Source organism: Pestalotiopsis fici (assembly GCF_000516985.1).
Source record: "Pestalotiopsis fici W106-1 unplaced genomic scaffold PFICI_Scf_11, whole genome shotgun sequence".
NCBI classification, from domain to species: Eukaryota; Fungi; Ascomycota; class Sordariomycetes; order Amphisphaeriales; family Sporocadaceae; genus Pestalotiopsis; species Pestalotiopsis fici.
The window spans coordinates 1,770,743-1,783,325 of record NW_006917101.1 but is presented as its reverse complement, the minus strand read 5'-3'; the positions used below and the strand labels follow the sequence as shown (position 1 = coordinate 1,783,325).

General features: G+C 51.3%; 4 protein-coding genes across 4 annotated transcripts; 3 read left to right on the top strand and 1 right to left on the bottom strand.

Moving 5' to 3' along the window:
* Positions 1-429: 429 nt before the first annotated feature.
* Positions 430-1,162, top strand: PFICI_13525 (uncharacterized protein; the record flags this gene model as incomplete). The annotated part of the gene is made up of 2 exons (XM_007842106.1): positions 430-489; positions 539-1,162. The coding sequence occupies 2 exons, from the start codon at positions 430-432 to the stop codon at positions 1,160-1,162; spliced, it is 684 nt and encodes a 227-aa protein (XP_007840297.1).
* A 2,700-nt stretch (positions 1,163-3,862) lies between these two features.
* PFICI_13524 (3-hydroxy-3-methylglutaryl-coenzyme A reductase) lies at positions 3,863-7,463 on the top strand (the record flags this gene model as incomplete). Its single annotated transcript, XM_007842105.1, has 3 exons — positions 3,863-3,898; positions 3,979-7,019; positions 7,073-7,463. 3 exons carry the CDS (start codon positions 3,863-3,865, stop codon positions 7,461-7,463), a joined length of 3,468 nt encoding a protein of 1,155 aa, XP_007840296.1.
* A 441-nt stretch (positions 7,464-7,904) lies between these two features.
* On the bottom strand, positions 7,905-8,912 carry PFICI_13523 (uncharacterized protein; the record flags this gene model as incomplete). Its single annotated transcript, XM_007842104.1, has 1 exon — positions 7,905-8,912. The coding sequence occupies one exon, from the start codon at positions 8,910-8,912 to the stop codon at positions 7,905-7,907; it is 1,008 nt and encodes a 335-aa protein (XP_007840295.1).
* A 2,149-nt stretch (positions 8,913-11,061) lies between these two features.
* PFICI_13522 (uncharacterized protein) lies at positions 11,062-12,173 on the top strand (the record flags this gene model as incomplete). Its single annotated transcript, XM_007842103.1, has 4 exons — positions 11,062-11,227; positions 11,309-11,472; positions 11,599-11,759; positions 11,834-12,173. The coding sequence occupies 4 exons, from the start codon at positions 11,062-11,064 to the stop codon at positions 12,171-12,173; spliced, it is 831 nt and encodes a 276-aa protein (XP_007840294.1).
* Positions 12,174-12,583: the final 410 nt, after the last annotated feature.

Genomic DNA, 12,583 nt, shown 5'->3' with positions numbered 1-12,583 from the left:
TTGAAGTTATAAGCGGTAACCCCACCTCTAAAACGCACAGGCGATTACATCCGGGCATGCCAACACGTACCTAGCTTGCATGCAATTGACACTGCAGACTTGTGAAATTTATTCAAATTTGAAGAGTGATAGATCGCGCAAAATGCAGAAAAAGTTTATTTTGGGGCAAAAGTTATTGGAATTCTTTGTTACATAAACGCTTTGTTAATGATTTGATAGTATTCTAACGATCGTGCATGTTCAGGTGCACACCTGAAATAGTGTTTAGGTGACCCCACTACGGTGATGTCAAAGCTGCTGAGAGCTTCAGCTTCAGACAAGATAACGTAGATTGATACCATTCTTCCGGAAGCCTGATACCACAAGCGTGGTGCAAAACAACAGGTCGGCCACAAAGAATCCAATCAAGACTCAAGCAGAACAATCGGAATGGCGCCTTTCCGGCCAGCACTTTTGGTCATAGATTTCCAGGAGGACTTCTGTCCTCCGGTAAGCCTCGTGCCGCGCACCGCCTGGATTCACACTGACGCTCGAACAGAACGGATCTCTCGCCGTAGCAGGTGGTAGAGACATCGCTGCTACAATCAACAAGCTCCTTGATCTTCCCTTTGTGCTCAAGGTCGCGACCAAGGACTGGCACCCACCGTCACATATATCGTTTGCATCAAATCACAAGGATAAGCAGCCATTTACAGACACCATTACCATAATCAACCCCGCCAACTCCGAGGAGACATATGAGTCCCGCCTATGGCCGGTTCACTGTGTTCAGGGCACGCCCGGCGCGGAACTGATACCGGAGCTGGCCATTGGCAAGATAGACAAGATCATGGAGAAGGGGCAGGACGATAGGGTCGAGATGTACAGCCCGTTCTACGATCCGTTTGAGAGCCCGAGGGGTTGTGACAGCGGGCTGGCTGATTTATTGAGAAGCTACAATGTCACCGATGTGTATGTGGTTGGGCTGGCCGCTGACTACTGCGTGTTCAACTGTGCCAAGGACTCTGCCAAAGAAGGCTTCAGAACCTTTGTCGTGGAACAAGCCACGAAGGCGGTTGATCCGGACAACTGGCCACAGAAACGAAAAGAGCTGGAGGACTTGGGCGCCAAGATCGTGAGCATGGAGAGTGACAAGGTACAGAGACTCATGACGGCTTTCTAATGCTGGAATCTGATGGGTCGTGTTTTGTGGCAAGGCTTTATCGTATTTACGAACCCAGATGCTGCATGTTTGCTACCTTTTTTTGTGGGCTCTACCCGGTAATCGAGTATGTTATTGAGGGCCTCACAGGCGAAGTCGGAAACATCGCCGAGATGTTTCGGGCCGGGTGGTTTGCTGCTCTGTGGGCCACAGCACCGCCGAGGCCTTGGGCAGATGGCGAGCAAGGGTTCTGCGGTATTTAGAGAATTTTCTACACTGATTCTCCTCCGCACTCGGCGTCGTTGATGTAAATTCTGCCGTTGAGATTTTAAACATGAGACACGACATCATTGACATAACGCAACGGAGATGCCCCATACTAGTGGAAATTAGCCATTTGCATAGTAAATGTAGTAGCTACGATAAGATTACCAGCTACACTAATCGTCCGAAGTACACAAGAGGCGGCGATACCAGAACGGTGGGAGTGTGGGCCGGCTTCTTATCAGAACAATCGTGGAAGCTTCAAAGTTCCAGCTGCAAGCTTCATTTCCTCTGTGCATCCCCGACCCTTGACCCTGCTATTGGTACCTAGTCATAACGCTTGCGCACAATGGGCTACATATCATGACCCTCCAAGCGGCTGATCAGCAGCCATCAATTGTTTTTGGCGTCACGACTGAAATGAAGGTTTTGATGTACACAGGGACATTGGCAAACGAGTTGGAGAGATGGCCAAGTGGTGACGCCAATGAATATACTATTGGATCAAGTTGTTCAACTTGTTACACAGTAGAGATGCCAGACTCGCAATGTTGGGGAGACCTCCGCAGTCCTCCTCCGGTCTCGAGCAATGGTTGACGTAAAAAAAGTGACTTGTTTGTACGCGCTAGGTAAAGCAACGGGCCACGGCAGTAAATGCTGGGCAAGGGGAGCGTTGGGCAAGCATCCAGGGTCTTGCTCGGCGGAATTGCTGCCACTGGCCAGGGAGACTCCCCCAGGTCGACGCGGGCCGGGGAGAGACAGAACGGCTTTGGACAGAAAGAGGATTTTTTGAACCCTTGGGGTTTTGATACCTAACCCAAGGTCCCAAACTCAATGGCAGAGAACCCTGGCTCGCCTGGAAATCTCAGACACAGAAAATCGCGACATTGCCCAAACAAACTTGTTGGTTCGTGGGGTTGATCAACAATCAGTCCAGCAACTGCTCTGTGCTCCTTTATTTTGGGGAGAGGCACGGGTACTAATGTGTCACCGCCTGCCGCCTCCAGGTGCTTGAATGGCTTCTAGGGTCCTCTTTCAGGCTTCTTTTCAATTGACTTCCTGGCAGTTAGCTGGCAGTTAGCAAGCTAAAACCTGCAGACTGCAGTGCCAACGTGAATTTTAGTGGGAATGGGTAATTTGTGGTTAGCGCCTGGCAATCATTTCAGGAGAATGGTTATCCGGGCTACACCCCTCGGCTATCCGAGCTACCACAAATAAAGTACTTCTTACCATGACTTTTCCATGGCTTGGTGCATTAAATAAAAGGTTGACATGTAATAACTTGTAGTCTCTTTTATTATATATCATGTTTGGCCAGTACTGTGTATATCGTCGGCTAGACATCTGAGGACGAAGTTGCTTTGGGGCGGTGTACTTGCCTACGATATAACAAAGCGTAGGTATATATCACGCTTCCAGTGCGTATACTTTATACAATACTCGTATTGCACAATACACCAATATTGAACCTTCGATTTGGAAATGTTTCTAGATATAGCTGTTTGTGACGATGAAAAAGATATATTTCTTTCTTTAATTAACCGAAAGGCAAGAAAAGACTACGGCATGAAATTCAGTATTTACGGTAGCCCGGATAGTTGGAGGGGGGTATCCTGGATAACATTTCTCCATTCGAGTGACATGGGAAATTTCTCTCTTCACCGATGCCCACCTCACATTGGCTGGTTGGCTATGGTTGGCTAGTGTAGTAGTTGGTAGCTAGCTGGCGGCCCCCCCCCTTAGATTGGTCTTGCTCGAGATTGCTTGCTCCCATGCCATGGGTTGCGATTGATTGATTGATGGCACACGGGAACCTTTTCAACTTCTCTCCTGCTCAGCCTTCTCTTGTGCTCTCTTCCTCCTCAACCCACTCCATTGGTGCGTGCGTGCTCGTGAAAAAGGTATTCAATTGCCTGTTCGCGAACACTCTTCTTCCCAGCAGCTCGGCTCGTCCCTTTGAGTTGCTGTCACGTACTTTTTTTTCTTCTCGTCGCGCGTCCCCCGCGTTGCCATTGGTCGTAGCTCAGCGCACGTTGTCAGCCTTCAACACTCCCACGACCGGATCCCGATACTCGGACTCCGATACCAGAAAAAAATATTCCGGCTCAACTCCATGTGCGTATAATACTATCCCATACAATTCCCCGGGGCTGTGGCTGTGCGCGAATCGGGTATAACCATTGCGGCGGCATGCGAAGGCAGTTGCAATTGCTACATTGCAACCACTTTCGCGGCCCCCATTGTTGAGCCATTCTACGGAATAGCCTGCTACCTATTCATATCGAGGCGCAGTCAGTCTGTATGCTGGTTGTCTCGCTGCGTGAGATGACTGCATAACAGCGTTTCACACATTTCTCGCCTACACCACTCTCTTATGCCAGCTCTCGCTTACTTTGTTTTTTCTCCTTCTCTAGATTCTCCTCATGTTATAGCCAATGCATATGAGATAAATTCAACATGATCGCTTCTTTTTCTTGCCCTCCCGCTTTCGCGGTGAGCGCCCGAACGCCCAGCCCGCTCCGCCGTCTGCAATCAACAAGAGAGTTACGCCCATCTTGCAATTCGTGACCAAGATTGCCTGCCTCCACCCGATCTATACCATCTGCGTAGTTGCCATCTTGGCGAGCACAACCTATGTCGGAGTCGTCAAGGAGAGCCTGGTCGACGTGACCCAGAGTGTCAGAAGGGCGGAATGGGATTCTCTGGTCGAAGGTAGCCGCAGCTTGATTGCAGGCCCAGAAACATCGTGGAAGTGGCAGAACTTTGACTCGGACGCCAAAGTCCCCAAGGATGCTGACCATCTGGCTCTGATTACGCTCGTCTTCCCCGAATCCTCTCCCGAGGCCCCCCAGACCGCTCCGTCGGCGCATATTGTCCCTCTTCCCAACAACCTTTCCGTCGCGCATTTGCCCTCGACCTCGAACACCTTGACCACATACGCGCAGGACAGCGCCCTCGCTTTTGCCGTCAAGTACAGTCAAGCCGCCGAATTCATTGCTGCTGCCCAAGAGATTCCCAACGATGTGCCCGGCCAAGAATCTCGCGAGATTGAGGATGGCAGGAGTGAGAAGAAAATGTGGATTATCAAGGCTGCCCGTGGCCAGACAGGTACCAGCCTGGCTCGCTGGGCTAAGAATGCCTGGACAGACTTTCTGGACTTGCTCAAGAACGCAGACACCCTCGATATCATCATCATGGTTCTTGGATACCTGTCCATGCACTTGACTTTTGTTTCTCTGTTCTTGAGCATGAGAAAGCTGGGTTCCAATGTCTGGCTGGCCGTCAGTGTTCTGTTTTCCTCGACCTTTGCTTTCCTGTTTGGTCTCAATGTGACCACGAGACTTGGTGTTCCGATTTCCGTTGTCTTGCTCTCCGAAGGTCTGCCATTCCTGGTTGTGACTATTGGCTTCGAGAAGAACATTGTTCTTACCAAGGCTGTCCTCTCCCACGCCCTGGACCACCGCCGTCCGGAGGACAAGAGCGGCAACAAGAGATCGCATAGCCCTTCCGAGAGTTTGATTCAATATGCCGTACACAAGGCTCTCAAGGACACTGGCTTTGAGATCGTTCGCGACTATGTCCTCGAGATCTTGCTGCTCATTGTCGGTGCCAACTTTGGTGTGCAGGGTGGACTCCAACAATTCTGCTTCCTGGCCGCCTGGATCCTGTTCTTTGACTGCCTGCTTCTCTTCACTTTCTACACTGCCATTCTCTGCATCAAGCTCGAGATCAACCGCATCAAGCGTCACGTTGAGCTGCGAAAGGCGTTGGAGGATGATGGTCTCAGCCGCCGCGTTGCCGAGAACGTTGCTACCAACAACGAGGGCGGCAATGGCAAGAACGTGCCACTTTTCGGACAAGATTTCAAGAGCAGCAGCGTTCCCAAGTTCAAGTTCTGGATGATTGCTGGCTTCTTTGCTATCAACATTGTCAACCTGTGCACCATCCCGTTCAGAACCCCCGGCTCCGATTCGAGCATCTCTTCTTGGGCCGGTGGTCTGGGAGGTGTTGTTACTACGCCTCCTGTCGACCCCTTCAAGGTTGCGTCGAATGGACTCGATGAAGTTCTTTTCCTGGCTCGTGGCCATGGTCAAACCACTGTTGTCACCGTCTTGACCCCGATCAAGTATGAGCTAGAATTCCCCTCGATCCACTACGCCGTACCTTCCAAGGACTCGCAGGGAGAGGATGACTTTTCTCAGCTTGTTGGCATCTCTGTCGGAGGACGTATGGTTGGCGGTCTGCTTGAAAGTCTGGAAGATCCTATCCTGTCCAAGTGGATCGTCATTGCTTTGGCCATGAGTGTTGCTCTTAATGGATATCTCTTCAATGTCGCACGGTCTGGCATCAAGGACCCCAACGTTCCTACGCACCCAGTCGACCCCAAGGATCTGGCAGCTGCTGAGAGGTTCAACGAAACATCAGCCTCCACCCCATCGATTGGCCAGTTGCACAAGGCGCCGCCGCGCCAAAAGCCTGCAACGCCGGCTTCTACGGACGATGAAGCAGACCAGCTACTCATGAAGTCCAGATCAACCGCCACATCCATCCCAACCCCCAGAGCTCCTCTCGTATCCCGCAGCCAGGCCGATCTCGACAAGCTGCTCGCAGAAAAGCGCATCTATGATATGACTGACGATGAAGTTGTTGCACTCTCCCTGAAGGGCAAGATTCCTGGCTACGCTCTTGAGAAGAGTCTTAAGAACACCACCAGAGCCGTCAAGATCCGTCGTTCCATCATCTCCAGAACCAAGGCTACTTCCGATGTGACGGGCTCTCTGGAGTCTTCCAAGCTGCCATTCGAGAAGTACAACTGGGATCTTGTTCTTGGTGCTTGCTGTGAGAACGTTATTGGTTACATGCCTCTGCCTGTTGGTGTTGCTGGTCCTCTTGTCATTGATGGCCAAAGCTACTTCATCCCCATGGCTACAACTGAAGGTGTCCTGGTCGCCAGTGCCAGTCGTGGCTGCAAGGCTATCAACGCGGGTGGCGGTGCCGTTACAGTCATCACTGGTGACGGTATGACCCGTGGCCCTGCCCTGAGCTTTGAGACTCTTGAGCGTGCTGGCGCTGCCAAGGCATGGATTGATTCCGAAGCTGGTCAGGCCTTGATGAAGAAGGCTTTTGACTCCACAAGTCGATTCGCACGTCTGCAGACCATGAAGACTGCTCTGGCTGGAACCAACCTCTACGTCCGTTTCAAGACAACTACCGGTGACGCTATGGGTATGAACATGATTTCCAAGGGTGTCGAGCACGCTCTCAACGTCATGGCTACAGAGGGTGGCTTCGAGGATATGTCCATCATCTCCGTGTCCGGCAACTACTGTATTGACAAGAAGCCTGCTGCTCTCAACTGGATTGATGGCCGTGGCAAGGGTATCGTCGCTGAAGCCATCATTCCTGGTGATGTCGTCAAGTCAGTCCTGAAGAGTGACGTCGACAGCCTCGTTGAGCTCAACATCTCGAAGAACCTGATCGGTTCGGCCATGGCTGCATCCGTTGGAGGTTTCAACGCTCATGCTGCCAACATTGTTGCTGCTGTTTTCCTCGCCACTGGTCAAGATCCCGCACAAGTTGTCGAGAGTGCCAACTGTATCACAATCATGAAGAAGTAAGTTCAATACTGCCATTCAAATTTAACGGATCACGCGCTAATTTTTACAGCCTCCGTGGCTCTCTGCAAATCTCTGTCTCCATGCCTTCCATCGAGGTTGGTACTCTGGGTGGAGGAACGATCCTCGAACCTCAGAGTGCCATGCTGGACATGCTCGGCGTTCGTGGCCCTCACCCGACCACGCCTGGTGAAAACTCTCGACGTCTGGCTCGCATCATTGGTGCCGCAGTCCTGGCTGGAGAACTGTCGCTTTGCTCGGCTCTTGCAGCCGGTCACCTCGTCAGAGCTCACATGGCACACAACCGGTCCGCACCGCCTACCCGCAGCACTACACCTGCCCCTACTGGTGCCATGACGCCTGTTGGGCTTACCATGACCAGCGCAGCCGAAAAGGCTGTGGGCAGCGTCAGCGCCGCCGCCGCAGAGCGCGCCAAGCGATAAACCTGCCGACGTAGTGGTCTCAGCGAAGCATTGCATATAGACTTTCTATTTCGTTCTCGTTTTGATATCCGCCACTTGCAAGCGTTGATATTTTTATTTCCGTCTAGTATAAGAGCTACCAAGTAGGAATGGAAATTAGGAAGGGAAAACAAACGTTGGGTAATTAGAGTCCACAAGGAGCATGGACGATACAGAGTAGACGACTTCTTCACGAGACAGATCCTCATCCGATCGCTAAAACCAAGATTGACACGGCTCATTCAAGCCGTGATGGCATGCCTCACGAGGCACATCATACCTAGAGAGCTTCACAGCCTGGAGCCACATGATACAAGAAGATAAATGAATCAAAAATTAATGTCACCATGAAACGTTTCAAATTTTCTATTTATCACGTGTACACATCTCTGACAGTGCAAAATTGCTCAGTCCGACACTCTACTACTTCAATCCAGCAACGTTGATAGCAACAACCTTGCCTGGCTCGACGGCCGTCTTGACATCGAAGCCACTCGTTGTCACGTATAGGACTTCGCGATCCATATCCGTTCTTCCAAAAGCTGCAGCCGTATCCCCGAGGACAGTCTGTTGACCTGCAGCTCCAGCCAGTACAACATTGTCACCCGTCGCCATATCAACCCGGCGCACCGTGCTTCCGTGATTTGAGGCAATGTAGATATTGCCGCGCGTGTCAAACACAAAGTCATCGAGAAAGGTCTCATCGCTAATGACGGCAACATTTTCAGCAACGGCGTCCGCGGCCACGAAGCCGGTCTCGTCAATCTTGACGCGGTACAAGGTCGCCGCGTAGCTATTGTCAAAGTAGAGGTAGCCGTCGCGGATCTTGATACCATTGATACCAATATTCTGCGTCGACGTCATGTTGCCGAGCGGCGCCATTTCGGGCACCTGGGCGGCCGTGGTGACGTTGCCCGTCTGGGTGTCTACGCGAAAGACGACGCCAGCCATGGAATCGGCAATCAAGACGGCCGAGGAGGAGGAGGGTTCGTCGCCGCAACCCGGCACCGCCGCTACGCCATTGAGCACAATGGCGTTGTGCATGTCGGCAATCTTGCGGGTGGCGACGGACTCGGATCCATCATTATCGTCGGTACCAAACGTCACCTCCCAGACCGAAGACAGACTGGGCGTCGTCGTGTTGATACCGGCCGTGACAAAGACGTCGGGACTCGTCTCGGCAATGCCGACGAGGCCGTACAACTCGCTGGGAAAGGTGTGGACGAGTGTCGCGGCGGGGGTATCCGTCCATGGCTCGGCGATTTGCCAGAGCTGGGGCTTCAGACCCAGCAGCGTCACCAAGAGGTTACCATTGGGGCGAACGGCAATGTTTTCGGCCCAGTCGAGCAGGTTGGCGAATTGATGGATGGTTTTGCTGCTGACTGAGCCGTTGGTCCCAGCAATGGGAGAGACGGATGCCTGGGTTGGCATCGAGGTGATTGTAGTATAGGCGAGGAAGCGCCAGATAGAAGAGAAGTGCATCAAGTCTTGGTATAACTCAGTACAGGAATTGTGATTCTTCTAGCCCGGATCGCAGAAAAGGTCGCGTAGAACGATACTGTCCTTGAAGCTGTGTTTGGTGTCGTGCTTCATGGCTGCCAAGTCCATGACTTTATACATCTGAACAGGAGTCTATCACAAGGGGTTCTCATCGAGGCTATATGCAATGATCGTCTAGATGATGATAATGAATCCTATGCCTTCCGTTCGACTCACCCGGCGCGATGGTCATTGGCTCGTTGGGATAGACGCGATGCCGGATTAGGACCGGCGAAGAGCTGGTTGGAATGTATATAGTGCACTGTCAGCCCTATAAGCAATTTCGGCCAACCCAATTAGTTTTGCTAAGGCAAAGCCCAAGCTTCAGCCACCTTAATTGGCGGCCGAAGCTAATATTTGTTAAGGGGTAAAGGATTATTTCGGTCAGCGGGTTTTGCCCAATCCTTTGGCCACAATGATATCTTCATCTCGGTCGCGAACGAGAATGAATTCTTCAGCAAAGGTTATGCATAGATAATAAGCACAGCCTGGAAGCTCAGTGGCTCTGTCTGCACTGGAGCCAAAAGTGCATCAATGCTGACAAGACTGTCGACAATGCCGCCCGTTTCAGTGCAATGATTTGCGCGCTTTTCAGATGTAAGCAATGGCAGTGTGCAATACTGCAATGCTCTTCAAATTATAACGACCTTACCTCTTACTTGGTAATTCAATAATACAACTCACGAAAAAATCGCAATGAAATTCAGGTGCATCATGTTGAATGACAAGTTTTGCGCTGCGCACGGATTCTTGGAGTGGCAGGGATAGGTAGCAAATGTGTGTTCTGTAGAACAGCACCCGACGTCTCCTCTGCAATCAGTAGTTCCGCTGAATAAGGTCAAAGTTATGCTTTATCTTAAAGGAAGGTTGGCTCGATTATTAATGACAAAAAATTGCCGAGATTCTATACCATATAACCCATTCCATGGGAGATTTTTATGCCCGAGCCGTATACCGAACAACCGAACGCAAGCGCCGCCAAACGTCTCAATGGCGTCCAAGGGGCCATCTGAAGTCGATCCGAAACAGGGTGCCAAAGGCTCCACCTGCCAACCCATTATCGTCCATTTTCCATGCCCGCAATGTTCAGTCTCTTCTCTCTTTTTTCATCTTAACGTACGATCTCTGAACCCTGGCGCCCCCTAGTTCTTGGCTTCCAGATTTCCAAACCGCGAGGAAACGCCGTCTTACGCAATGCAACTTGGATCTTCGTGATGGGTGCAGATCCAATGATCACAGTTGATCATAGTAACGTAGATCGCCCGGCCGCTTCTGCCGGATCCACGCTGTCGCCAGGGTCTCTTGGCAGAGCCTCATCGTGCTGCATTGGGAATAACTTCAAACCATTTCGTCTTTTCTTCTGTTCGGACTTGTTGTCTTGGTCGTCACCCATCTTTTTGACTCGTGGTGTTTACGTGCTAAATCCAGTGCCAGATTCGGATGACAAGGCTCGGCCTTGGGCATTGGGGTTTGTTCAGTTAATGCTCTGGGCTCGGCGTTATTCTATAAGCCAAGAGCGGAATATCCGAGAACACGACGCTCGACACACTCGTGTCGTCGTCGCTGCCCTCCCTTACATCCAGCGCCCAGACATCAGCGTGTCAACAACGTGGATATCGGGGGCAAGGAAGGTTATTCAGGCCTTGGACTATCTTGGAAAATACACAGCCTCACCCCCCAAAAGGCATGTCGCCAAGTTGACGCCGAGATGTGGATACAGACTGCTTGGCTACGAGGTTTATTGGGAGATGGTTCCTAGGTCGAGTCGTTGCAATGGTGCAGAGAGTGATATATACCGCGTCCCGGTACATGCCACCACTTTAATTCAAGCTTAATTTTCTCTTCTCCCCTTCCTTGAACTTCCCATATCGCTCTTTTTGTGTGACTCGTCCGTTTTTCTTTTCGATCAATCTCACTTCTCCAGTGGAGAAAGAGACAGTCCGTTGACCGGTATTACATTCATTTATAATTCACGAGTTACGTCATTTTTGTTTTTCATTCTTTGAACGAAGACCGCCCGGATCACCTTCAACTAGATATAATGCAGAGCATACTAAAGTCCGTTTTCTTGGCCGCTGTCGCCGTGAGCGCCTTGCCGCAGCCTTTTCCGCAAGATGTTGCTTCCGCTACCGATCCAGCGGCTGTCATGACACCTGAAGAGGCTGCCGCGCAAGCACTGAGGGCATTCATGCCGAGCGGGTTTTCTGGTATGTATTTCTCTGAGTGAAAAAAAAAAAAAAANAAAAAAAAAACCTAGTACTGCCGAAAGCTAATGCTGAGCAAAACAGTTCGAGCAAACCAAATCATCCCCGTTGTTGTGGGCGGCCCGCAGGATACCTTTGTCCCAAACGTAGTCACCGCCGCCGTGGGTGATGTCGTCCAGTTCCAGTTCAGCAATGGCAACCATACTGTCACACAATCCGCACAGGATGTTGGTTGTCAGCCACTCCAGGTAAGCACGCATCTTATCATTTATGAAAGAGACGTTTTCTTTTAGAGGTTTGGTCAGATTTGCTTTAGAGGCTCTTATGGCATGATGACTTTAAGATCATCTATACTGACATTGCATCAACACTAGGCATCCGTTGCCACGGCCATCCACTCGGGCCACATTCCGTTCGTCGACGGCCAGACCACTGTAGGGACATTCAGCATGCCCGTTACGAGCACCGACCCAATGTTCCTGTACTGTGCGACAGGCCCTCATTGCCAAGAAGGTCAAGTAATCGTCATCAACCCGTAAGCCATTATACCGTCGAAGCTGCCAAGAAGAAAAAAAAAGAAAGAAAAAAATACTAACCTTTTATCCTCAGCGCCAACGTTCAGCAAGTCGTCGACTACGCCAAAATCTCCCAGGCCTCGAGCCAAAGCGGCGACGGCACCAACGTCGTGGGCGGCACCGTCGCCCAGATCCCCCTCGACCTAGCCGCCTTTACGCCGGCTCCTGCTCAGGCCGCTGCTCCTCCTGCTGCAGAAGCCCCCGCTGCTGCGCCTGCCGCTGACCCTGCCGCTACTTCGGCGGCTGCTGCTGCGCCCCCGGCGGCGAGTGCCATTACCTTGACCATACCTCCCGCCGCTCCGGCTGCTACCGATGCTGCTGCTGCGGGTAGTAGCACTACGACGATCTTTGTCACCGTGCCGGCACCTGCCTAGGTGACTTGTCGATGACGAGGAAATGTCCACATGTCCGCCCCTCTGGAGGGGCCACGAAGAAGATGTGAAGACGGACCGTGGTTAGACTTGCCCAGGGGCATGTATCTTCTTTTGTAATATAAGCACTATCGCGGACCTCACAAATGATACCCGTGCCGCAACACTTTTGACGATGGAATAATGACTGGCTTATCCATCCCTGGGAGTAGAACGTCTCATCTCTGCTCACCATTTAATTGATCAGTGTAGAAAGTATCTTGATGAATGTAACTTGTAGAGAACAGCGGCAATCACATAGGGCCTCCAGACTGGGAAGCTTGGCTGTCATGAATTAGCAAAGGAGTCCATCCTCACTCTGCAGGTAACTCTGCGACCAAGTCAAGAAGTGAGACCAATTAACATACTACACT